At 52.2% G+C, this 25845-nt stretch overlaps 2 protein-coding genes across 5 annotated transcripts in view; one reads left to right on the forward strand and one right to left on the reverse strand.

Moving 5' to 3' along the window:
- The window catches only part of KCNC1 (potassium voltage-gated channel subfamily C member 1), a 48570-nt gene extending 32708 nt beyond the window's left edge, over positions 1 to 15862 (forward strand). Inside the window, exons 2-4 of the mRNA XM_017525824.2 lie at positions 4413 to 5346; positions 12314 to 12502; positions 14474 to 15862. Coding sequence (XP_017381313.1) covers positions 4413 to 5346; positions 12314 to 12502; positions 14474 to 14538 — 1188 coding nt within the window. The 3' untranslated portion in view covers positions 14539 to 15862. The remainder of the gene's footprint in view (positions 1 to 4412; positions 5347 to 12313; positions 12503 to 14473) is intronic.
- Positions 15863 to 20819: 4957 nt separating this feature from the next.
- Positions 20820 to 25845, reverse strand: part of SERGEF (secretion regulating guanine nucleotide exchange factor) — a 234412-nt gene continuing 229386 nt past the window's right edge. For 2 of the 4 annotated variants that reach the window (XM_017525826.1, XM_017525825.2), the window contains one exon: positions 20820 to 21185. In XM_017525826.1, the coding sequence (XP_017381315.1) occupies positions 20923 to 21185 (263 nt within the window). In that variant the 3' untranslated portion in view covers positions 20820 to 20922. The remainder of the gene's footprint in view (positions 21186 to 25845) is intronic. The other 2 variants (XM_017525832.2, XM_017525834.2) reach the window with 2 other exon arrangements.

Below are 25845 nucleotides of genomic sequence, written 5' to 3' on the forward strand. Positions count from 1 at the left end.
CCTCATCGGGAGCTTTAAAACCTTGGCTTAGTCCCTGAACCTCTCTGTACCTGCATTTCCTCCTTGACGCAATGGGGATATGACCTCATCTCACCAAGTTGATGTGAGGACTGAAGGTGCATAGTAAGTCCTCAAGCTTCGGGAGCTTTTTCCTCTCTCCTTCCTATGCGCAGCCAGCCCTAGAGAACAGACACAAGGGAGCTGGGGCCTCATAGCTCTTGCTCTGGCTGTGCCTATGGCTGACCTCTTCCTGGTCTAGGCTTAAGAGAAAACTGGGGTCTGAGCAGGCTGGGACATCTTCCTCCATAGCTCTCTAAGGGTTCCTTGGAATTTGATGTTGCTGGGGCTCTGCCTGTAACAGAGGAAGACCAGACCTCACAGTAGCAGAAGCCAGGAAGGCAGGCGCCCCGGGAGCCTGAGCAGGGCAGGCGGCCTGGCCTCCACCTCTCCTGGCTCTCCCTGGGGAAGGAGTCTTTGTGCCTGGACCTGGCTTCTGCTGCCTGCTCCCCATCCTCCACTCCTTGGGCACAGGGCCCCAGAGAGGAAAGAATCTAGACAGGCTGTTAATTGATCCCTGAGAAACAAAGATTTTTACCCCCATCGTATAAAGCCTCAGTCTTCCGATCTGGATCTGAACTGAGAGGAGCACTGGAGATGAGTACTCTGAGGGCTGTGGGGCACCTGGGAGTCAGAGGGCTCCCGGGATGTGGGGGTGCCTGGGAGTCAGAGGGCTCCAGGGACATCAGCGCCCTGTCTGGGCTGTTCCCAGGAGCCTTCCTGGGCACTAAAGAGCTGGAGTTGGAGATGGGCTTGCTGCCTCCCTGGGGCGCATTTAGAGACTCCTGGGGGAGGCCCTTCAGTTGCTGCCTCCTGTGGGCCATGGCTGTGAATGGAGCCTCACCTCAGGGGAAGGGCCACTTAGCAGGGCCCTGAAGGATGAATGGGATTTTTCCAGACAGAGATTGGCAGGAACACTCCCCAGTAGAAGGAACAGCAGATGCAAAACCACGGAGGTGGGGAGACATTCTGTGGTCAGAAATGGCAGAGGGGGGCACATGGCAAGAATGTTGGGTGCATGCAGGGAGAGGACCCTGGGGAATGAAATGAGGCCAGGGCGTGGAGAGCCTCGTGTGCCAGGCTGGGGGATTTGGGCTTTCTCTGCAGGCTGCATGGGCAGAGCTGGGATTCCAGTTGACAGCTCTCTCTGGTCAAGACTGAAGCTAAAATCTGCTTTGATGGCAGAGACCCTGCCTGGAGAGTCCCCTATGAACAGTGGGTACAGTAGAGGATGGATGTTGGAAGGTTAGGGAATGGGATGTCCTGGCTGAAGGGGCAGTGGGGAGGGGAGACGCCTCCAGCCTCCAGCCAGGATTGAGAGCCAGGTATTCAGTAGGCCCTGCCTCTTGGCACCCCTCGGTCACCCACGGTGTGTTTGTTCCTCTTCTCTCATACAAAGGCCAGCACAGGGGGTGCAGCTGGGGGACCTGCTCTGCCCTTAGGGAGTCTGGGCTGTGAACGCCAAGCTCCAGGATGAGACCTCCCAGGTAGAATCTGAGGCCAGATACCCAGCAGACCAGGGTGTGTGTTTTAACTTCAAGAGCCTTGGCGACTCTGGTGATGGAGAGAACTCTGGAGCTCAATAAACTTGGGCCAACATGGCGGCCTCTTCCTGTTGCTTCCATGTTGCTTTCCTGGTCTACCTTTGTGACGCCCCAGGTCTGACCTTTCTGGATCTGGAAGCCTTTCTGGATCTTTAATCCTCTACCCTGCCTCTCTGAAATGCACACAAATTACTTTGACCTTTTTCCAGCTTCCTCTAGTTCACAGGGCTGAGGGTTCAGCTTTTCACTCCACTACATTGTATGTGTCTCTGAATGTACCTTCACCTGAGTTAGGCAGGGAGCTCCCTGAGGCTGCAGTGGGGCCTTATTCAACTCTGTGCCAGGCAGAACCTGGTGCCTGGTGAGGAATGGATGGATGGGTTGCAGGGATGGATGGGAGGGCGGGCGGGAGGGACACAGGAAAGAGGGAATGAGAGAAAGAAATAAGAAAAGAGAAGGGAAGGGAAGAAGAATGAATGGATGTATGGATGAAAAGAAGGGAGGGAGGGAGAGAGAAAAGAAGAGAGGGAGGATAAGTGGCTGGATGGGCGTATGAACGGATTTAAGAAAGCATGAATGGACGGCAGGGAAGGAGAGCAGAAAGGAGGAAGGGAGGATGATGCGCTGATAGGCCAGGTGTGGCTCTCACCTGTAATCCCAGCACTTTGGGAGGTCAAGACAGGAGGCTTGCCTGAGGCAAGGAGTTCAAAACTAGCCTGGATAACATAAAGAGACCCCATCTCTACAAAGTAAAAATAAATAAAGAAATAAAAAATTAAAAACAGAAAGGAGGGGCAGGTGGATGGAAAGAAGGATGCATATGGACCGCACTTGATAGTGGCTTAGGAGACAGTTTTCTGAAAATTGCACAATGCTCTAGAACCAGCAGGACTAGTAGTGTCCCGTCGGCATAGCTTGGGCAGATCTCTTCCTGCGTCTGGGCCTCAGGTCCCCATCCGTAGCATGTGGTGCCTCAGAGCAGATCATATGCAAAGGCTGCTCTCACTCTGTCATTCTGAGGTGCCAGCTTTGTCGCTTCCCTTTGCTCCAAACTTCCCCCAACACAGAATGTGGTTTGGAAGGTCCACATGATACTTGGTTTTCAGATCCTGCCAGGTTGCATGTCAGGCCCTGTGACCACAGTTAATCCAAACCAGACTGTTCTGGACTTGCAGGGACCCCCTGGGTGGGGGAAGGGCATCACTGCCACCAAGGCGGCCTCTAGGGGCAGCATGGCTGCCTCCTGCACTGACTGACATGGTGCGACCTCGGGCCTCCTCCAAGTGACCTATGAGGGCAGGTCAGAGAACAAAGGTGTCACCCCTTACAGTCTGTAACCCAGAGCTGCCTCCTGGAGATGGCGCTGCTTTGGCCATGGCTAGGCAGGGAGAATGGGGACCCAGAGGGGTGTGGTGCAGGGAGGACATGCAGGCAGGAGTGACTATCTGGGCCCCTGGTAGAGGACAGACTGGCAGGGGCCCATCTGCCCAGAGCAGGGCCAAGGGAAGCCACAGTATATTAGAATCCCAGTGGGCCTGGCAGGAGACTGTAAGAAGAGACCTTTTCCCAGAATCCAGTCTGTGCAGGAAGGTTTGAAACTCAGAAAGCTGCCCGATTCCGTCTGCTTGGTACTCATGCCTGCTGCAGGCTTGAGAAGCCCAGGGGATCATTAGATGGGGCCTCCAAACCAAACCAAAGGGTTTCCCGAACCTTTCTGCAGGGAGCCCAGGGCCAGAGCAGGTGGTTCTGAACAGGCAGGGCGATCCTGGCCATTTCCTTCTCACTGGTGCTGTCTGAGCGAGCAGGTGCCCACACATATTTGGGAGGCCCCAGGCCTCCTGCAGCTTCTTCCTCCCTCCTACTTGCACCCCTACCCTAGAGCTGGAAAGGAGTCAAGCAGAGCCTGTGGGTCACGGTGCCTTTGGGAACCCTGTTCCAATTCTCCTCCTGATACCTGAACCCTCAAACAGTCTCTCTGACAAAACATCATTCAGCCTCTTTTTGAGTACCTCCAAGGACAGGGAGCTCATAGTAGTGAGTTCCTCATGGTAGTGAGTTCCCTGTCCTTGGAGGTACTCAAATAGAGGCTGAATGATCTTTTGTCAGAGATCTTTTGGCAAAATGATCTTTTGCAGTGCAAGTTCCTAGAAGACAGAGAGGGGGTAAATTTTAAAAGGCTAAGACCATGGGGAAGACATACATTTTCTTCAGCTCTAGGCAGGATGGAACCTGAAAGAGACCACACGAGGGAGGCACAGACCCATGAAAAAGAGCAAAGAGACTGGAGTAGGGAGAACCAGTAGAGATCTGGCCTCTGAGGGGCTTCATTCCACCACAGCTGCCCCCTCTCATTTCTTTGCAAACTGCAGCCCCAGCAGGCGGTGTCACTTTTATTGGGCAGGGTAGCTAAATGCCTTCACAAATCCACTTCAAATCAGTGGCTAAACACAATGGAAGTTTGTTTCCCACTCAAGTGACAGTTCAATGTGGGTATTTAGCGGATGTCTTTTCAGGGATCCAGGCTCCTTCCCTCTGTAGCTCTGCTAGTGGCTGGGGCTTCCACATATAGCTGGGATAGGGGGAGGAAGAGAGCATGGAAGATGGAGGAGGAGGGTTCTAGAGCCCACCCTGGCAGTCGTGCACGCCCCTCGTGGAGGGAAATGTGGCATGTCGTGCTGCAGGGGGCCTGGAGCAGGCATCTTGCCCCCAGCCCCTGCCCCACCTGGCCCTGGCACTGGACAGGCAACCCAGCCTTCTCCACTCCCCACTCTGGGTGGGCCTCCCCCTGACACTGTGTCTTTCTCCCCACAGTATGTGGCCTTCGCTTCCCTCTTCTTCATCCTGGTCTCCATCACCACCTTCTGCCTGGAGACCCATGAGCGCTTCAACCCCATCGTGAACAAGACAGAGATCGAGAACGTTCGAAATGGCACACAGGTGCGCTACTACCGGGAGGCGGAGACGGAGGCCTTCCTCACCTACATCGAGGGCGTCTGCGTGGTCTGGTTCACCTTCGAGTTCCTCATGCGTGTCATCTTCTGCCCAAACAAGGTAGAGTTCATCAAGAACTCGCTCAACATCATTGACTTTGTGGCCATCCTGCCCTTCTACCTGGAGGTGGGGCTGAGCGGCCTGTCCTCCAAGGCCGCCAAGGACGTGCTGGGCTTCCTGCGCGTCGTCCGCTTCGTGCGCATCCTGCGCATCTTTAAGCTGACCCGCCACTTTGTGGGCCTCCGGGTCCTGGGCCACACGCTCCGCGCCAGCACCAACGAGTTCCTGCTGCTCATCATCTTCCTGGCCCTGGGCGTGCTCATCTTCGCCACCATGATCTACTACGCCGAGAGGATAGGGGCACAGCCCAACGACCCCAGCGCCAGTGAGCACACGCACTTTAAGAACATCCCCATCGGCTTCTGGTGGGCCGTGGTCACCATGACGACCCTGGGCTACGGAGACATGTACCCGCAGACGTGGTCCGGCATGCTGGTGGGGGCCCTGTGTGCGCTGGCGGGCGTGCTCACCATCGCCATGCCCGTGCCCGTCATCGTGAACAATTTCGGGATGTATTACTCCTTAGCCATGGCTAAGCAGAAACTACCAAAGAAAAAAAAGAAGCATATTCCGCGGCCACCGCAGCTGGGATCTCCCAATTATTGTAAATCTGTCGTAAACTCTCCACACCACAGTACTCAGAGTGACACATGTCCGCTGGCCCAGGAAGAAATTTTAGAAATTAACAGAGCAGGTAGGAAACCTCTTAGAGGCATGTCGATCTGACCTTTCACCTCCGCCCCCTGTAGCGATGATTCCAGATCCAGTCAGACTGCTTCCCTAGTTCCGTGGGTGATCCCGGACCCCGCACTCAGTCTCGAGGTGTGGAGCCGGGGGGCCCAGGGAGATGCTGGGCGGCCACATTCAGAAGGCGAGAGAGCCTGCTAGAGGAACCTCACTGGTGCCCCTGGGTAAGGAGGTTGACGCGGTTGGTCTCATGATGTTCTGAAGAGACGACGCGGCCCGCCAGGTTGCCGAGGACTAACTTAGCAGGAGCCGGGACGGGGTTCTGCTCGGCGGGGCCGGAGTCCAGCGTGAGTCTCTGACTCAGGCTACTGACCCGGTGTTGGGACAGGGCGGGGGTGGGTGTGATTTGGAAATGCCAGACAGCCTTTGATCTGGTCCTTACCACGGCTCCCTTCGGGCTGTGTAGACGGCAGAGATGGTGCATGGGATCTGGGCAGGAGGGTCCCTTGCAAAGGCAGGAGCAAGGGTTCTCACCCCCAGCAGAGCCTGTCTCCATAGCTGAGTAGAATTCCTGCCCTGATTTGGGCTGCCCAGCTCGAGGTCCTTCCCAGGAGACGTCTGTAGCCCTCCGTGACGAGCTTACTTACCCCATAGCATGCCGAACCAACTCATCTTACCACCGCTCTAGAGTTTAGCCTTTATCTTTAGGAACCTGTCGGAGTGACTCTAGCTTTCACGTTGTCTGTTTGGGTTGATGGTCGAGTGGGAGTTTCCGGTGACCTGATGGAAGCAGCTGCTGAGCAAAGGACTAGAGGGGGCCGCCACCCTGGGCAGCTTAGATGAAAGCACCATAGACCAGCAACAGCCTCCCACCGAGGGTTCTCCCCGTTTCCGGCGGTAGGGACTGCAGCAGCAATATAGACATCCAACCGGTGTACAACACTTTCCCGTGAATTCACTGGGGGCCGGGAGGGGGGAGGGGGGCATGGAACAATACTAGTCACCGTGGGATATATTCTAATATTCCATGGCTAGTGGTTCGTTATGGGACTATCTCAGTTTTATGAGAACCTGCACATAGCACATAAAGTTGATCATGGGGCTCTGGTCCGAAGATATAAAGCCCATAGTCTACCTCTACCCATGGAATACCACCGACTTATTCTGTGGACACAGGGATTTCAAAGGAACAGATGACCCAGAGAAGAATGACAGCACTGAGTAAGATGGAGTGCCCGGGCGAGCGGGAGGTTGACATGAGAGTGAGGTGGTATTTAGTCTATGAAGGACCTCCCCGTGCCCAGGTCTGGCAGGGGGCTGCAGTCTAGCTCAGCCCCAGGTGGGGAAGTTTCTCCCTGGTTTGGGTGGCCTCCCCCAGTGGATGATTTTCTTCCCTGCTATTGCGCTCTCTGACCCACCACCCCATCCCGACCCTCTCCTGGCTTTACCCCACAGCTGTGCTGGCCCAAGCACTACCCCCAAGGCCCACTTCTTTGCCCATGGGGGCTTTCACTGGCCCTTTCACCCTGCTCCATACCCTCCCGTTCCTGGGATTTCTGTAGGTACCTGAGAGGAACACGGCCAGGGGTGGGCAGGGGTCTCCGAGGCTGAAACAGGGGACCCGAGCTCTCTGCTTTGGATTAGCTAGTTACTTGATTTCAGGAGCTACCAGCAGGGCTCTGGGCCTCTAGGGGGAAGGCATGGGCTGGCCCCAGCTTCCATGTGGGCCCAGCAGGAAGAGCTCAGCCCGAGTGGCATCACCGTGGCACCACCATGGCACTGCTTGGCCCTTCTTTGCATCCTCCCCAACACTTTTCAGGATTGTTCCCCCACACACGGGTTCCAGGGGCCCGCCGGTCAGGAATCCCCAGTGCTCTCCAGGCAGGCCCAGACTCCTCTGTGCTCTTGGACGATGACAGTATTACCCTGTCATTTCTTTGCAAACTGCAGCCCTAGCAAGCTGTGTCACTTTTATTGGGCAGGGTAACTAAATGCCTTCACAAATCATGTGACGGATGGGTGGGATGCTGAGTTCCCCTGACCCCCAGCCCTGGGAGTGCAGATGTGCGTGTTCAGACGTGCGCACCAGCTAATCCCAGGGACACAGAACCTGTAAAACCCATGCACTCCTGTGGGATTGCCCCTGGGCTTTACAGCCTCCCCCAGCCCTGCTTTTGGGAGCCACCTTGCCCTGGCCCCAGGTTTCAGGGGCCTAGACAGCTCTGGCTTGGACAGTTTCTGTGGCTGAGGAAGTATTGGGGGCCCTCCACAAGCTTGCCTCTGGAGATCGGACGCCTGGATCCCTCCTGCCTCCCCCACATCCCAGCTGTGCTCCCAGGCACTCACTCCCCAGTGGTGTTGGTGCTGTCCTGATATCCTGACCCCAAGGCTCCAGCCTCATCCCTCAGCAGAATACTCCCCCTCCAAAAGCTGGCGTGTGAGACCCCGGCTATCCACCACCAAGAGGGGCTGTGGTCTTTAGGAACGTCGTCCCCACCTCTGCACCCTGGAGTTCTTCCCATTTGCCTTTTTTCCTGCTTGCAGCCATGCCCCTAGATGGACATAGGGTTGAGTGAGTTTGTGAGAGAGTGTGGGGGAGTCCAGGGGCAAGGCGGGTAAATATGGTGGCCCCACAGGAATTGTGAGAGACGAGATGCAGCCCCCTGAGGCGTTTCCAGCCTCACTGCACCCCCAAGGCAGTCTAGTGGTGTCGCTGAAACCTGAGATTCTCCAATTCCACTTTTAAAACCAGAGTTAGGGGCTGCGTGTGGCATGCTGGGCTCTGAGGGCATCCCCCACCCCACCAGGTCAGCCCCCAGTGGTGCCAGCAGCACCTGACCCTCACCTCCACTTCTTATTCTCGCCTGAAGCCTGTCTGTGTCTGTCCCAGGGACCATCTGGTCACCTCCTCTGTGCTGTGGCTGGCATGGCCTCAGTGTCTGACGGCCTGTTCTGGGAGGGTGTCAAGGGTCCAGTTCTCACCGGTTGTAGGACCTCTGGGGGTTGACAGGAGGGCACCATAGCACAGCCAGGCACTGCCTGGGGCTCAGGGTCCCAGGAGAATCTGCTCCTCTCCCAGAAAGGGGCTTCCTCCTGCATCTGCAATGGGATGCCCAGACGTCCCGCTCTGGACAGCCCACAGTGCCTCCTCCGTCCCGCATGTCCAATCGCGTGTGTCTTATCCATCTCTGCTCCTGTGATGTGGGTCAGTCCTTTGTGGTGCTGTGTCCAGGGCTGCAGGGTCCCATGTCAGTGAGCAGAGGGTGGCCAGGAGGGAGGGGTGGTGGCCGGGCTCCCTTCCTACCCATGGCACCTAGAGCAGCAGTGAGGTCCCAGAGAAATCTGTCTGGGCTCCTGGTAGCTACCCCACGGCCCCTGGCTTATCTTTGGCAAAAGGGTCTAAAGTCCCCTATTCCCAGCCCCTCTCCTTCCCCTGCTGGGCTGCAGCAGCTGCCCAGTGAGTGGTGCTATCCATGGGCGGGGAGGGTGCTGGGCAAAGCTGACTAGGCAGCGAGCGGGGCTAAAAGAGTGTCTGCAGGGACCCAGCTGCAGGGTCAGCAGCGTGGACCCTGAGTGGGGTCCTTGTTGTCCTCAGGTGGGCTATGTGGGAAGTAGCAGAGAAACGAAGTGACGCTGGGGGCCAGGCATGGGTGTTCTTTTCCGTGTTGTTCACATTTTCTCTCTCTCTCTCTCTCCACTAATCATGTTTCTCTCTCTCCTCGTTTTGTTGCATGACTTGTGCTGGTTCTCGTGATTGTTCCCTGCTCGTGTCTCACAGACTGTCCCCATTTAGCCCGGGACTTTTTTCCTGAGTCCCAAGCTGGGCAGATCCCTCGGGACTAAACCCAAGGAAATGCCCAGCAACCCCCACCCCACCCCAGCCCCGCGTGCGCCCCTCCGGTGCCCGCAGCTGGTGTGAACAGTAAGTACTTTGGCGGTGCCCGAAGACCAGGGCAGAAAAAGCCAGCTCTGCTGGCTGAGGGCCCAACCTTGGGTTCTCCTTGCTCCAAAGTTTAAAAAAAATGACCCTCTCGCGGACGCTCATCTCAGCCCATTTCAAGCCTGGAAACCATCTCTGAGACGCTGTTCATGCTGCCATTTCATCTCTGCAGTCCTGTGGGTCTAGCTGGGGACTGGGGACCCTGGGATGGGGGAGGCAAGATCCCCAGCCTCTGGAAAGCAGGAGGGAACGGAGGCTCCTAGCCACTATCTCATCCAAAGGTTGGGGCAGGGGCGGGAGAGTGGAGAGCCTTGGCAGGGCTGGCACCTTTGGTCCTCTTCACGGGTTCCCCAGATTTATACAGTTGCCCCCTCGTTGGTTTCTCTCTCTTCCAGCCATCTCTCTGGAGTTGTGGGGGGAGAATGCCCCCAGTTTCTGAGAGCATCTTAGACCGCAGTTACACTAACAGCCCAGTGGGGCTGGGCCCATTCACAGAGCAAGACTTAAACATCCCCACCAAACTGTTATCCCCTCCTCAAAGGTCAGGGTGGAGAGAAGCTTGCCCTAGGGGTGTCCCGGGAGTCCTCCAAGAGGGAAAGGTGCCGGGCTGTCATCCCTCCAGAAATCCCTGATGGATGTTCCTTGTCCCCTGCCCAAAACCATCCAGAACTTTGGGCTCTCTAGAGGTTGTGGGAGCTAGGAGCCCCTGGGGCCGGGGGCCTGTGGGCAGAGCCAGTGGGCAGGGGCCCCGCATTCAGAGCCAGAGAAGTGTCTCAGGTGGCACCATCTCCATGGAGGCAGAGAGGGGGCACCCTCCCGACCCACCCCCACCCAGGCAAGAACTGCAGGCTGTGGACACCTCCCCACACCTCCTGGCAGAGGATGGCCAACAGAGACACAGCAAGACCTCACTCCCCTCCCAGAAGGAGATGCTGCCTGGGAGGAGCCACTGTTCTCCCCTTGAGGAAAATTCATGTAGGGTGCTATGGGCCTCAACCCCCACATCGTCATCTGCGTCCTCTCCATACTGTTTCCCTTCCCTCTTCCAACACTTCCTCCCTCAGCCCAGAGACCCTTGGATGGAAGACGGGGCCAGCCAGAGTGGGAGGCAGGACCAGTGTGTCTGTGAGCTCATGTGTGTGCCTGCAGACACACCCCCAGACCCCAGAGACACCCCGGTCCCAGTCACATGGTGTCAGAGTTACCTTGGCAACTGGCCTTTTTGGTTCAGAGTAAATTGGGAAGTGAAGCCCCTGGGATTGTCAAGAAACACACTGTACGTGAAATGCTTTGCCATCTTGTACGAAAGACTTTTTTTTTAAGTTCCAAAATTATGATGGGATTTTTTTGGATTTGCTTTACGAATAAACCTGATTGGTCCATTTCTCTTTTGACTGACTGCCTCTTTGTAGTGACATGATGTGTACACGAGCGGTGATCCCACCCACGTGTACGCCCAGCGTGTGCACATGGGGAAGGATCACTTCTGCGTGTAGTTACATGATGTGAACAAGATCATGGGAGAGTGTTCAATCGGGTGGACATTGTCTCCAGCCTTTCCCCCTCTCCGCTCTTTCAGAGAGCCTCCCCTAGCGTGGTCATGGCCAAGTCGGCGTCCCTCTTCCACAAAAGGGCTTGCGCTTGAGGCTCTCACCTTAGATGAAGTATTGGAGTTGGCCCCACCCTGGCCAGGAAGATTCTGCTTTGAGGGCAGAGAGTTTGGGGCAGGTTCCATCCCCAAGAGTGACGAGATGGGGGCGAAGGCCAGTCAGAGCTACCTCTGTCAGCTCCAGCGGCTTCCACAGCTCTGCTCCCAGATCTCGGAGAGATGGAGCTCCTTGCTCTGGCCACGCTTTGTCCCCCATCAGATGTGCCCCCATCCTCCCAGGCTTCTTCTCAGGCTACCACAGAGGCCAGGACTCAAATTCCCCCCACCCAAGCCCATCAGCCGCTGTTGTCTTCTACACATTCATCTGCCTTGCTTTGCCAGGGACACTGACCAGAGGGGACAGAGGAATGGGAGCCCCTCCCACATCCATGTCCTGCTGTCATGGCCTCATGCATACATCCCTGTTGTGCCTGTGCAAACTGGCCAGGCCTGCTGGGGGCAGCATGGAGTGGAAGACACTGGCTTGATATGTGTGGGGGCCAGAGTGGATGGAGTGGTCAGCCTGGGTCCGTCCATGTAGGGGCCAGAGCAGATGGAGTGGTCAGCCTGGGTCCGTCCGTGTGGGGGCCAGAGCAGATGGAGTGGTCTAATTGGGTCTACATGGGTACAGAGGAGACTGCGTGACCAGGACTGGTCTGTATGGAGGTCGGGGCATAGAGTGACCAGACCAGGTCCATGTGGGAACAGAGTAGACTATGTGACCAGGCCTAGTCTGTATGGGGAACAGGGCAGAGAGAGTGACCAGCGTGGGTCTGAATGGGGTGGGGGGCGTAGGCTGAGTCATTAGATGCGGGGAGGGGCGGTGTGAACCAGGTGATCAGATGAGATCCACATGGGAGCTGGGGTAGAGTAGATGGGGCGGTCTGGACAGGGCTAAGGAAGCCCGAGCAACTGGCTGGCTGTGGACAGGAGGCAGCCGGCCTCTGGTCAGCAGCAGAGGGGTCCAAAAAAGTCCCTCTCTGGACTGAAGTGTTTCTGCGTGTCTGTCTGTCTTCTCCCTGAGCCCTGTGTCTGGCCCTCCCCCATGACTGCATCCACACCATCCTGTTTCATCGGCCCCGCCTGGGGCCCTGGGCTGGCCCCCAGCACCACACCTGCTGGGTCCATCACCAATTCATCTTTTTGCAAACTTTGAGCAAACCCAGGAGTCCCCACTCCCAGCACTGTGGGCAGCCCGAAGGCTGCCTGGATGAGCTGAACACCCCCAAGCCCCCTGCCTTGTGCCTTCCTCCCTCCACAGCCCACCTGCTTTTCCATCCTCAGGGACAAGCTGCCCTCTGCCAATACCCCGCTTCTGGCCTGTCCCCCCCACCCCCCACTAAACAGTTTTCAGTGTCTCAATAGCTTCTGCTTATATGTTTGAAGATTCCAAACTGAATGGGGAGGTGGCGAAGGCCGCGCTGGCGAACGAAGACTGCCCCCACATAGACCAGGCCCTCACTCCCGATGAGGGCCTGCCCTTTACGCGCTCGGGCACCCGCGAGAGATACGGACCCTGCTTCCTCTTATCAACCGGGGAGTACGCGTGCCCACCTGGTGGAGGAATGAGAAAGGGTATGTAGAGGAAGCGGGAGCACTGTGCATCGTCTGGGCCGCCTCGCGCTCCTGCAGATGGGTGGGCAGGGCGGCGGGCGAGGGCGCTGAGGGGCAGGCAGGCACACCGAGGGGGGCAAGGATGGAGGGAGTTTCCCAGGGTCGGCCCCTGGAGGACTGAGGCTGTTTCCCTGAAGCGAGAGGTCAGGCTGGCAGAGAGAACCTGAGGTCCTGGCAGCTGCGGGTTGGTATTGAGCTGGGAGTTGAGAGGGGATTGGACAGGTTGACTTTAGGCCATGACCCCAAGGCAGGGGGTACCCAGAAATGCAGGAGGGGCCTCAACTCCCCCAGGCTGCTCTGGCAGATGGCAGATCAGGTCCTGAAGGCAAAGCCATTCCTCCTGTCCCCTGGTTGAGGAGGGCAGTGGAGTGGGCCAGGACCCTGTGACCTTGCTACCCAAGATCCATGTTCTTGGCATGGAAGAGGCATCCTTGAAAGAGAATCCACAGGCCAGAGGGAGGAGAGGCAGGAAGAGAGAGATGTCTTCAGGATGTGGGGGTAAGGCCATTGTCCTTGCAGTCAGAATATCGCCAGTGGCAGATCCAGAACTTGCCAAGAGGAAGTGGTTGAGCAGGATGGTACAGCCTCTTCCATCCCCAGCACCCATGGGCCTCTGCCCTGGGTGTGCCCAGCGCCCCCTTGTGGTTGGTGAAGGCTGAGGCTGATCCCACTGGAGAGAAAAGCTTCTACTAGAGCTTCAGCACGGGCTGGGGAGACGCTTGAGATGGGGGCCCGGAGCGCCTGAGCTCAAGGCTCCAGGCACTGGCCCGGACCTAGAGGGCAGAGGATGCCTTTCTTGGTGCAGCAGACTGGCTGGGCAGCTCGTGCATGTCTTGGAGTGCCTCACATGGGCACACAGATGCATGCTGACCTGGGTGAGCAGGCTGGGTCAGATGAAGAGTTGGGTTTTTGAAAGCAACAGTTGGTGCAGCCTATGGTCATTCACAGCTGCTCCAGTATTTGAAGTGGTTAAACCATACGCAGGAGAAAACAGAATACAAAAGCAAAGGCAAACCCAGAAGAGGAGAGGCAGCCTGCACTGAGATAAGGGAACGTGGTTCTGGTTACTGGTGCTTAGTTGTACTCACTTGGTCTAGGCTGGTCTCTGCTTCTCTGCCCTGCCCAGAGCCTGGCACGGTGTGCCACTCCCTGCATGGTGCTGCATGGCGGAGGGCTGCGAGCCTTGAGGAGGGTCCCATCCTTGGCATCGGCCATGAATGGGCCTGAGGTTCCCCTTTGCAACTGGCTTTTTCCCAGGTGGAGGTGCTAGAATGCCCAGGAGCAGGGGCAGGCCCAAGGAGTCAGGGGAAAAGCAGGTAGACGGTTCCCAGTGTCCGTGCCCTGCCCAGTAAGCTCTCATGGGCTTCCTGTCTCCATCATCTTGAATGTTAGATCGATTGGTGTGGCCCCAAAGACCAGACAGGACAGTCTCTTTACTGTGCTGCCGGAAGCCCAGGGAGTGTAGGATAGGAGCAGCCCCAGTCCCTGCAGTGGCTGGGAGTCCAGCAGCAAGCACTGTCCATAGGAGATACCTGTTCCTCAGTCCCACAGAGGCTTAGGTGCCAGTGTCTTTGGGAGGAGGCAAGGGTGAAGTGTCCACACCCACATCCATTCAGCCCACGCTCTCATGGAGCCATGACAGCCGCAGAGGACTTGCTTTTCTCAGGCTAATTCTGAGCCAGAAGGCATGCAGGTGTGTAAGTCAATGTGCAGAGCAGAAGTAGGGACTTGTCCCGTTCCCCCAGGAGGGAGAGAAACAGGCGTGCTAGGCTGGCTGAGTGCATGGGCAAACCAAGCCAGCTGGAGAAGAATCTGCCTGCCTCTGCATGCGGCTGTTCTGTCTTTCCTCCTCCTTCTTAAAAACTGAGTACCAAGCGGGATGGGAGAGCCAAGAAGAGAAGCTCAAGTGTTAATTGTATTCTTTACATGCAGATCTTTGCAAAGAAAGCCCTGTCATTGCTAAGTATATGCCGACAGAGGCTGTGAGAGTGACTTGACCAGGCGGCTTGGCCGAGGACACTGGTGGCTATTAAGCATCTGGGTGGACCTGCAGCCCCTCCTCACCCTTGGACAGAGTAAATTCACGCCATGCAGGTTTGCCGGACGAGTCCGAGTGGCCCAGGCATTGTACTAGGACGGACGTAGCTTTTTCTACGGCCAAATGGTAACTGACCATAGAGGATTTCTTTTCCTTCTTTTCATTTTTAAAAATTTTATTTAATTTCGGGAGGGGGGGTGGAGGGGCTCCTTAGCATGACTTGCATGAAGTTAAACAGAAAACCTAGCAAACCAAACCCACCGACCCCCTGCAACTGTATGATTACCCTGAACCACGATAACGAAAAGAAAAAAAGCAAAAGCCCTCTATTTTCTTTCAAAGCTCTTGACTTTCACACACGTTGTTGGAGCCAAACTGTAACAGCGCTCGGTAGAAACCTGTACATTTCTGGGGGTGAGGGGCGAGGGGAGGAGGGACAGAGATGGGGAAAGGATTGCTTCCTTTTTGTATGCAAGATCGAGAGGAAAGCTTCCAAAAAGGGCAGTCGGTCAGTCATTGGTCATATTGACCTCACCTTCATAGTTCATCTCTTACGTGGAAACTGAGAACTTTGCTCCAAATAGAATTGTGGAAACTCGCACTGCTGCCTTCTTCCCCGTTTGGCATGCTTATGACACAGCGGACGTCTCCCCAAGACCCCTGACAGCAGCTAGTCTAGGTTGATTCTCTCATCTTATCAGTGTGTAGATCCAGTGTGACCAACTTTCATAACAAATTGTTCATAGTAAATAATCACCACCGTACGGATTTTCCAAGTGTTACATTAAAACCAGGATGTAGAGCACCAAAAGATCAGGACCACGGGAGGGACACCCTCCTCCACCTTTACTAAGGCACAACCTGGCATTGTATGCAATTTAGTACTTCAGAGTAAAAACCTGCATGCCCAATGTTATGCAAAGCGATTCTAGCATGAAATAAATTTTGTATCATGGTTTCTGTATAGTCTAAAGCAGATTTGTTTTCCTGAAGCAGTCGGAGGTTTGCAGAGACACACTTCTGCATCTCGAATAAATATAGTATTTTCCCAACAGAAACAGAGGACAGTAGCTTGGCTTTGGTCTGATTCTAAAATTAGTGGGGTGGGGGGGAAGGATGATATTTTTGAAAAACACATGCTTGAGTTGAAAAAAATGCAACATCTCGAGCTTTCACTGCAGCTCACAACATTTCCTGGAAAGAGAGCAATGATGCTTTAGCTCAACAACCTCCCCTCCCTGGGCCCTGGCCCCCAACAATAAAAAGCTGACTTTTGAGATGAAGCACGAATTTGGGTTTTTATTGCCTTCAGGCAGTGTCATGATTCTGGTCTGGGCCTCTGATCCCCTGTGGCTGGGCTGGGGTAAACCTGGGCCCTGGCTGCTCTCGTGTCAAGGATCCACCTTGAGGTGCTTGTCCTCTCCCTGGGGGAAAGTCAGGCCCTAAGGAAGAAATTGCCCTTTGCAGGTTGGTCGGGCAGGGTGGCCCCGTGGGCTGCAGATCGTGTTGGGTTGGGGAAGGGAGGCAGCTTTCAGAGGCACAGGGCTTATGAGGACCTCAGACCAGCACATCCTCTAGGGGATTCACCTGACTAGGAAACTTCTCCATAAATCATGCCATACTGATGGGTCCTTGAATTGGGCCATGTTAGAGCTCCCAGACTCTTTTGCAGACCATGGTCACCTCACTTCTAAGGCCCTTCTTGACTCTGATGAAGCCAGAGGTAGGGTTTGACTGTCAGATCTGGGTGCCCTACCTAGCAGCACCCTTGCCAGGCTAAGTCTGATGGATGCCCTCATCACATACCCCTTTCTCGGCCTGGAGGCATCTTGGGAGGGGTAGAGCCCTCTCCTAGGGATCTTGACTGTCTTGGGTTGTTCAGTGGGTTTTGGTGGCAAAGTGGAGGATGGGGGTTCCAATTCTTTTCTATCCATTAAAAACTTAGGAATGTCCAGGTGGAAAGAGTCCTTAATGGTCATTAAGGACAGTCAACTCTGAGCATTATCCAGATGAGGAAATGAGGCCCAGAGAAGGGAGGGATCTTCCCAGGGCCACAGACAAGTGGGTGTCAATCTCCCCCTGATTTTTGTTCCCTCGATGCCTCCCAGCATGGCCTGAGTCCATGATCAGATGGGTGGGTGGGAAGCTTCAAGTGGGTATCAAATTCTCATCTAACAGTTTTTCATCATCTCTAAGCATCGTCTCAACTTCCTGATGCCCCATGCAGTCCAGGAAACAAGGGGGTGGGGTCAGTGGAGCAGTGAGTACCATAAGGCCTCTGCCCAGGGCCTCTGCCAGGGCTGCCACACCATTCATAAACATCAGGATGCCCAAGCCAAGTAGCCTCCGCTGCTGCAGGGAGGGCAATATCTACTCTACTTAGGGATCCACCAGCAAAGAAGTGGGGCTCAGCAAAAAGCCTTTAGGAATATGGGTTTCCCGGGACACAGCAGCTAATGGGGAAAGGGAATTTGCTACATGCACTGAGCAACTACTACATGCGGGCATCTTACACACGTTGTCTAATGACAGCTCGCGATCACCTAACAGCCCCTTTGTAGAGGTGAAACAAGGTGCAGGGAGGTAAAGTAATGGCCCAAAGCCACAGAGCCAATGTGTGATGAAGGCAGGATCGTAACCCAGGTGATCTAACTCCAGAGCTCAGGTTAAACTCTCTCAAGCTACTTGAGGCCTGCAGGAGCTGGCCATTAGGGATGGAAATGATAGGAACACTAGAGTGGCTGGTCCTAAATCCCAGGACCTGTGGATCTGGCCTCCTGCCCTCCTTCATGAAGGGCCATGAATATGGCAGAAGGGAGCCATTCTGATCCTGCCCCAAGCCTCCCCACACACAGCTGGCCGACCTCACTCTCCTGCTTAAACACCCTAAGAATGAAGTTTCAGCTCCTTTAACTAGCTGCCAAAGCCCACTGCCTCACCAGCCGCTCCTTCCTCTGTGCTATAGTCACTCTGAAATTCTGAACTTGTAGCAGTTGCACAGACCCGCACCTTCCCTCTATCACCCCCACCCCCAACAGTTTCCCAACTAACTCCTTAACTCCCAGTTTCAACTGATCACTAAGTCACTTCACCCAGAAGTGGTGGATGCCTGGAGCTGGTGAGAGGGCTTTCAGCCTGGATTCACCATTCCTAAGCACAGTCTCACCCAAGGTTGATCTCATGGCCTTCACAACCCACCAGGGCCAAGTGTGGTGGGGGTGTCAAAGAATGATGGTGTACTTGTGATCAGGAGGGGAGGGTGAGTATGGTAGTTAGGGAGGGAGACATCTCACTGACCCTGGTATATGCTCAACCTTCAACCGTCACTCCAGGGGCCAGGCCAACGACCTGGGAGCACAGATTGGGGGTCTGCTCCCCTCTTCCCCTTTCTTCCTTCTCACCCAGGAGGAATATGAAGACTGATTCACTTAGTTCATTGAAAAAAAGTAGTTTTTAAAAATGAGTATTTTCTCAAATAGCCACATCTCCCATGGCGCATTAGCTTACCAGGTGAATGATGTCATAAACTAGCTATCAAATGGTTATGATATTTATAAAAGGGCTAAAAGTAGAGCATGAGTAGTGACAAGGGGACCAGAGAGCCCACTCATTTAACCTTCACCCCCCATGGTGGGTGGGATGTCCTGATGAATTTATTCATGGATATTTTTTGGGCACTTCCTCCATACTGGAACCCATCCTTGGCGAAGGGGCTCCAAAATGGACCAAAACCTGGTCTTTTGCTCTCAAAGAGCTCACAGGCTATTAGGAATGAGGGCCTTGGACATGTACAAAGTGTGAGAATAACCAATAGCAATCAAAGCGTGCAGAAAAAAAATCTGGGAGACATTGTCAACACCTCCTCACTCATCATCTGATGAGTGCTTTCAGACACTCATCAGATTCAACCAGTGAAGGAACATGGAGAGAGCCCATCTGCCCAACACTGCTGTCGGGGAAGGCAGAAATGGAGGAACTCAAGGTGACGGGATGGTCTATGATGTCTTCTAGTGCCAAGAGCCGTTCATTCTTTCACATGTGGGTTATCTGCACCCTGTCTGCTTCTAAGAAGGGCTTGGCTGAGTTCTGAGAGTCTGAGGTTCTGCATCAAAGGGCTCAGGGGCTAGTGTACCACCTGATTCTGTTTCAGGCTGGGAAGGAACACTGAGACACTTCTTTTTGGTGCTCACTCACAAGAAGGCCATGGGAGAGGCATTAGGACTCAGCAGCAAAGGCCTTGGGATTTTGGTTTCTTCCAGCAGGTGCTGAAAGAGGTCAAAGGGAGCTCTGAACTGGAACCTTGTGAGAGAGAGTGCATTGGTTCTTTGTGACTGGTAACTGTCTAGGAGGTATGGGCCTGAGTGCTGTCTGGTGTGGGATTGCTTTCTGGCCAGTGTGTCTGATACAAGCCTGTAGGACAGTGGGTGGTGGGTCAGTGACCTTGGGCTTGCTCCAGTATGGGTCACCTCTGGGCCATCTGACTGCTCCATCTCTGTGGTTTGTTTGGTCACCTTGGCAAGTCAAGCTCAGAGTGCATGGAGATATCCTTCTTCCCATTCCTCGGGTTCTTGGAGACTATACTGGCCTCTAGTGGTTCTGAGAGGTGGGGAGCCAAGGGGTTTGCTGGCCAGGGCAGCCATGTTTCTAGGGTGCAATATTAGGAGGACTCCATGTATGATGTTCAAGGTCAGCCTATGGCTGTCAGGGGTCTCTGGGTTCAGGCCTGGGAAGCTCAAGATTGTCCTGAGCTGAACTCACTCCTGGCCCCAGGGCTACCCTCTTATCGCATACTTGTCTCACTCAAGGACTTAGCTGGGTCACTTCCCAATCAGGACTCTGGCCTGGTAATGAGGTTTATGACCTTGAGATGGTCCCTTCCTCTTTTTTGGCCTCCATTTTTCCACATGAACAAATGAAAATGTTGAATAAAATCAGAGGTTTTTAAACTCTCAAGGACCTCTTGTCAAATGAAATGTTATGTGAAGCCCAATATATAATACGGAAAAAAAAAAAACTAAAGCTGCTTGGAATAAGATGTGTGTGTTTTGTGGGGAGAACCTGGACTTCTCTCTACCTGGCCTCCTTTACCCACAAGGTGGCCACTGAGTTCTCAGAAGACTCCCCGGGCTCTAAAGGATGCAGTGTGACAGCCACAGGGCTAGGTGGTCTTTCAAGGGCCTCCAACTTTGGTATTGTGGAATTTTGTAACCTGAAGCCACTGCAGCCCAGCCCACACAGACTCACTCTCCTGAGTCACAAGGAGGCAGCGTGGGATGGGCCATAGACTTGGGCTGCCTAGCTGACAACACTGCCACATGGTTCTCCAGATCAAGTCCATTCTCTGAGGTCCTCTGGCCAAAGGCCTGTTGCCAGTCACAGCAGAGAGAAGAAAAGTGGTATGTCCCCAGAGCCACAGGGAAGTCAGGGAGTGGGGATCTGGCCTGGTCCCCATCTTACCTGAGGGCCCTCCTCCTGCACAGGGTTTGTGTGGCAGGCAGTCAGGGGTCAGAGTCTTTGATGTTGCTATCCCTACAGATTACCCTTCCCATGCTGTGGCCTGTCCCTCATCTGAAACTATGCATTTTAGCAATTACAGTCACACAAATAAGCTCCAGAGTCCTAGCTGACTCAGATGAAGACAAATCTTCTGAGAGTTTCTTTGGCTCTAGCCTCTCTTATCTGTCCTAGGGTTTTCCTCTACGGGGTCTTCTCAGAAGTCTTGACTCTTCCTCCATATACTCATCTCTACTCCCCTCCACCCCTTCTCTAGAACCTTCTCCTTTGCCCCCAGTCACCAAGATAAGAGCTCTTTCCTGTTTAAGTATCCAGTCACCTGATCAGGGTACCTCAGTAACCTTGAACTAGAAAACCATGTGCTCTGGGCCTTCAAAATAAAACCCCAGGAGGAGCTGCTCTAGGCATGGTCCAGGAACCCTTTGTTTTGCTGAATTGAGGGCTGCTGGGCTAAAATAATGGAGGAGCTAGAACTGAGTTTTCCATCTCCACCAGGCAGGGACAGCCTGGAGCCTTCCTGCTGGTGTGTTAGCTTTCCATGTCTTTAGTGAAGACCTAACCCTTCATTCTCCTCTGCTGAGTAGAAGGCATATCTGTCTCCTTGAGCCCCAGGCGCTGGGCATGCAGCTGCCGTCATTCTGGTTTGTGGTCAGCGCAACCATCACTGCCTCCTGAGCCCTTCTTGGGCCAACCCCGCAGACCAATGAAGCAATTCTCTGGGGAGGCTTTTGGTGGGAAAGGCCACTTTATTAAAGATTCTCTGTCACAGTCCCCCATTTCTGGACCAGTCAGATTGACTTTGGGTTGAAGTTTCCGACTGTCTTTCCTTCTAGTTTCTCTCTTTGTCCATGGCTTCCTGAGATTCAGTGTCCTCAGTGGCATCTGGGGAAAGGTAGGTGACCTTGGGCTCCTGGCCCAATGTAGGGTGAGTTGGCAGCTGGCAGAGGGCCAGGGAGTGGCCAGCCCCACAGCCCACAAGGAGTCCTGACGATGACAGCAGGGCCTGCACAGGCTTCGGGGCCCAGACATTGGCTTCGGTGCCATCTCCGCACATGCCATGCTCGTTCCAGCCCCAAGAGTAACACACACCACCTGCAAAGGAGAGGGAAGATGGCTTTGAAGAGGTTTTGGATAATAGGGCTGAAACTTGCACCCTGAGGGTGCAGGTACCATCATAAACCCCAGTTATCACAGGAAGACGCTGAAGCTTAAGGACATGTGGTGGCATGCTCCCTCTCCCTACTTCCCGGCTGTCCTCCCGCCCCGAGGCATGCTTCCCATTCCCACAAAACCCATGGCTGTTCATGTTCCAAACCTGGCTTTCCTCCTCGGCCCTCCCCTACTGTCACCCCCACACATAATCCATCACCAGACCTACCGGCTCTGCCTCAAAAACATCTCAAATCTTTCCCCACATTTCTCCATCTCCTTAGTCAGCTCCAGCCTGATCCAGACCACCACTTTCTCCTACCTGGGCCCTGCCAATGGCCAACTAACAACCCAGCTGCTCACCCCATCCACCCTGATCTTCAAAGAGCATCAAGGCGATCTTCAACAACTGCAGATCTAATCACATGTCACTCTGCTGCTTAAAACCCTTCGGTGACTTTCCACCGTCCTTAAGGAGGCCTTCCCTTAGCCCGTGAGGCCAGAGTGATCTGGCTCCTGACTATCCTGGTAGCTTCACCTTGCACAACTTTTCCCTTCCCTCTTTGCATTCAGAACCCTGGCTTTCTGTTCCCTGAATACGCCCAGGAGGGCCTTCCTATCTCTCAAAGCCGTCTGTTACGGGGCTTCCAGACCTCTTCATATTTTTCATTCCAGTTGTCGCTCAGAGGCCAAGGTCCCCAGCCACCCACTCCAAATCAGATTCTCGTGACTGCCCTCATGAGGACCTGGCACTTTGTAGTAAGGGATGATTTGTGTGGTGATGTGTTTACCATCCCCTCTTCACTAGACTGCACTCTGTGGTGAGGGAAGAAGCATATATAGTTTCTTCACTGCTATATCTCTAGGACAGTGCCTGGTACACAGTGGGTGCTCAATAGGTCTTTGCTGCATAGGCATAAGAATGCACAAATTCATACAGCTATAAAGTGGCCAAGCTAGCATTCATGCCCAGGTAACTCCAACAGCCCCCCCATCATAACACATCTTCCTAGGATTTAGACATTGTCCTGTGGCTGTTTAAAAAAAATTTTCTGGACATAAAAATAATACATCTTCATAACAAAAGAAAAGAAAAGAAATGATGGACAATACAGAGGTATAAGGAAAAGCAAACTTGCAGAATCTTGCCCTTGTCCACTACTAGGTGCATTTTGGATATCTCTTTCAACCCTTTAATTTGTGAAATTTATAAATATTTGTATATATGTTTGTCCTGCTTTTTAACATTATAGCACAAATACTTCTCCATGGATTGTAAGTTATTGAAAAAGTAAATTAAAATTAGCCAGGCATGGTGGCACATGCCTATAATCCCAGCTACTCAGGAGGCTGAGACAGATAATCACTTGAACCTGGGAGGCAGAGGTTTCAGTGTGCAGAGATCATGCCATTGCACTCCAGGCTAGGGAGACAGAGCAAGAGTTTGTCTCAAAAACAAACAAACAAAGAAGTAAATTGAAAATAATTTTCTTCTCAATATGCAGAAAAGAACAGAAAATAATTTAATAGAAAGACACAGATCCCCACACAGATTAAGAACATTAGCTAACATTTTGCCATATTTGCTTCAACACTTCTCTTAAAAAGAATCGTAAAGATACAGTTTAAGCCCTACCTCCCTTGTCCCTCTATCTAACCCTCTTTCCCAGAAGTAAGCACTATTTTGAAGTTGGTATACATCATTTGCATGCTTGTTTTATATTTTTCTACATATATGTGTCCCTAAATACTGTGATCTTTTGAGTTTGTTTTAAAGACTTACAAAAATAGAATTATTCACATTTTTTTTTCTTTTGCAACTTGCTTTTTACACTCATCATTGTTTTTGAAATTTATCTGAGCTGGTAATTATAGATCTAGTTCAGTTATTTTAACTGTGCATAGTATCCCATTATGTATAAATCATATTTCACTTACTCATGTCCCTTCTGATGGATAGCTATTTAATAATATCATTGTTGCTGTTTTATTACACAATTGAAAATATATGGTATGCAAAACAATACCAATATGGTTGCTATTATAGACAGTACTGAAATGAAAGTCTTTGAACATGTCTCCTTGTACAAACTGGTATTTGTACAGGGTGATCCTTGGGAGTATATGGGTCATGGAGGTTTGTATGTTACTTTTAGTAAGTGCGGCCAAATATGTCTTCAATGACTGTAGTCATTTACATTCTCATCAACAATAGATATGAATTTGTTTCCCTATATCTTACCTTTAGACTCTTGCTATTCTCAGGAGTACAATTAGTTTGCGTTTCCCTGACTACTAGTGAGATGGAGCAGCAGCGCTTTATGTTTATTACCTGTTGAAGTTGCCTCTTCTGTGAATTGTCTATATACATTCTTTGCCTGTTTTGTTTTTTGGTTGTTTGCCTTTTCCTTATTGATTTGCAAGTATTCTTTGTGTATTATTTTGTTTCTACGATTCTTTGTTGTTATGTGCATTGGAAGTATCTTCTCCAGAAGTCTGTGGTTTGTCTCTTCATTTCGTTTATGGCGTCTTTTGTAATACAAATGTATTTATAATGGCAGGCTAATTGCCCATTATGAAGATTAAACAATTTACTTAACCTGCATTCTGTTATCAGATCCATAGGTTGTTTCTAATTTGTCATTATTTTATATAGCATTGCTATGAACATCTTTATGCATGAGTCTTTGTCTATTTCTAATTATTTTCTCAAATTAGATTCTTAGAATGGGAATTCCTGGCCAAAGAGTATAGGAATTTCTGAGACTCCTGAGTACTGTTTTGAGTACTGCCAGAATACTTTTCAGAAAGGCTACTTGCATATAACTTCAGCAATCTGTGAGAGTCTCTGTCTTACTCCAGCATTGCAGGTATTAATTAGTATTGTAATGTTGAAAGATCTTCCTAATTTGAAGACAACAAAATGGTATCTCTTGTTTTAATCTGTATTTTTTGACTACCACTGAAATAGAAAAATAATAATTCTAACATTTATCAGATATTTATATTTCCTCCTTTGAGTACTGTCTGCTTCATATCTTTTTCCTGGTTAGTACAGAAGAGTTTTAGTACTCAGGGCCAAGAGCCAGATGGACTGGGTTCAAATCTCAACTTTGCCACTTATTTGCTGTGCTGCTTCAGGCAAGTTACTTAGCTTTTCTATACCTCAGTTCTCTCATCTGTTAAATGGGGATAGTAATACCGTAATATCTTATTAGAGTTGTTTACAAGGGTTATATGAGTAAGTGTAGTATATGAAAAATACTCAGAATGGTGCCTGGAACATGGTACTACATAAATGTTTGTTATTATTGTTACCTATTAAGAGCTTTGTGTTTGAAAGACTTTGATTTTAAAAATATTAGTTCTCTCTCTGTCAGATTTAGCATTATTATTTTTTTCTCAGTTTGACTTAAAATTTTGTTTTCAGTCTTTTGATAAGTTTATGGTTCTATGCAGTAAAAACTTCTTTTTGATATTTCAGTGATTTGAATTTTTAAGTCTTTACATTTAACTCATTATCCACTAAAATTTGTTTTGCAGACCACTCTGTTGAGAGGGTGGCTAGCTGGGCCCCGGGATTGCCCTTACCTTCCCTTTCCCCTAGTAGGAAGGCAATCACTGGCCAAAACCTTGGGTTTAGGGAAACACAGATGTCTGCCTGTTTGGCTCACAGACACGGAAGCGCATACGGAGAGGATGAACCCCAGGCCACAACTCCTGCAGTTAAGCAGGGGTTCCAGCCAGGTTGCTGAGGCACAAGGTAGGGAGAGTGGAAGAGGCCTGGTACCTTTGGGCCTAGTTCAGCACCTGGTATGGGCTTTGTGCCCAGCCCTGGTGAGTGGCACCAGCTGACCATCAGCAGGAATGGGAGTGGGAGGAAGGTAAAGCTGACCTACCAGCAGGACACAGCACAGTGGGAAGCTGGCAGGTCCCTCTCCTCCAGCCAAAGGGAACACGCTCTGAGGAAGCTATGCCTGGGACTGGGGTAGCCAAGGGCCTAGAGCCAGGACTTTCATGCCCACTGGGTCGAGAAGCCTGGTAAAGGCCCAGAAATATACCCCCACCCCCCGCACTGCCCTCAGTACTTACAAAGAAAGCTTGACTTTGAGTTAGGTGCTTTGTTTACTTTATCTCATTTAATTCTAACAACCATGTGAGGCAGCCACAATTTACTGATTATTCTCATTTTAGAGAGAATGAAACAGAGGCTCTAGAACCCAGACAGGATGGCTCCAGCATCTGTGCTAAAGTCTGCATGTTATATCCCAGGGCTTGCCAAACTTACCCTATAAAGGGCAGATAGGAAATATTTCATGTTTGAGGGCCATGTTAGATCTCTGTCATGTATTCTTTTTTTACAACGCTTTAAAAACCATTCTTAGCTTGCAGCATCACACAAAAAGAGGCTACAGGTCAGATTTGGTCATAGTTTGCCAACCCCTGCCCCATACATATTATAGACTATGGCCTATGGACTATGCTGTGCTGTCCTGGGTCCCACTTTACCACATGGCTGTGCGATCATGGTACACAGGTCCCCACCTACTTCACAGGGTTGTCAGGAGGAGCAGTGCCCAGCACCATGCCTGACACAGTGACA

Source organism: Cebus imitator, unplaced genomic scaffold (assembly GCF_001604975.1).
Source record: "Cebus imitator isolate Cc_AM_T3 unplaced genomic scaffold, Cebus_imitator-1.0 Scaffold39, whole genome shotgun sequence".
Lineage (NCBI taxonomy): Eukaryota > Metazoa > Chordata > Mammalia > Primates > Cebidae > Cebus > Cebus imitator.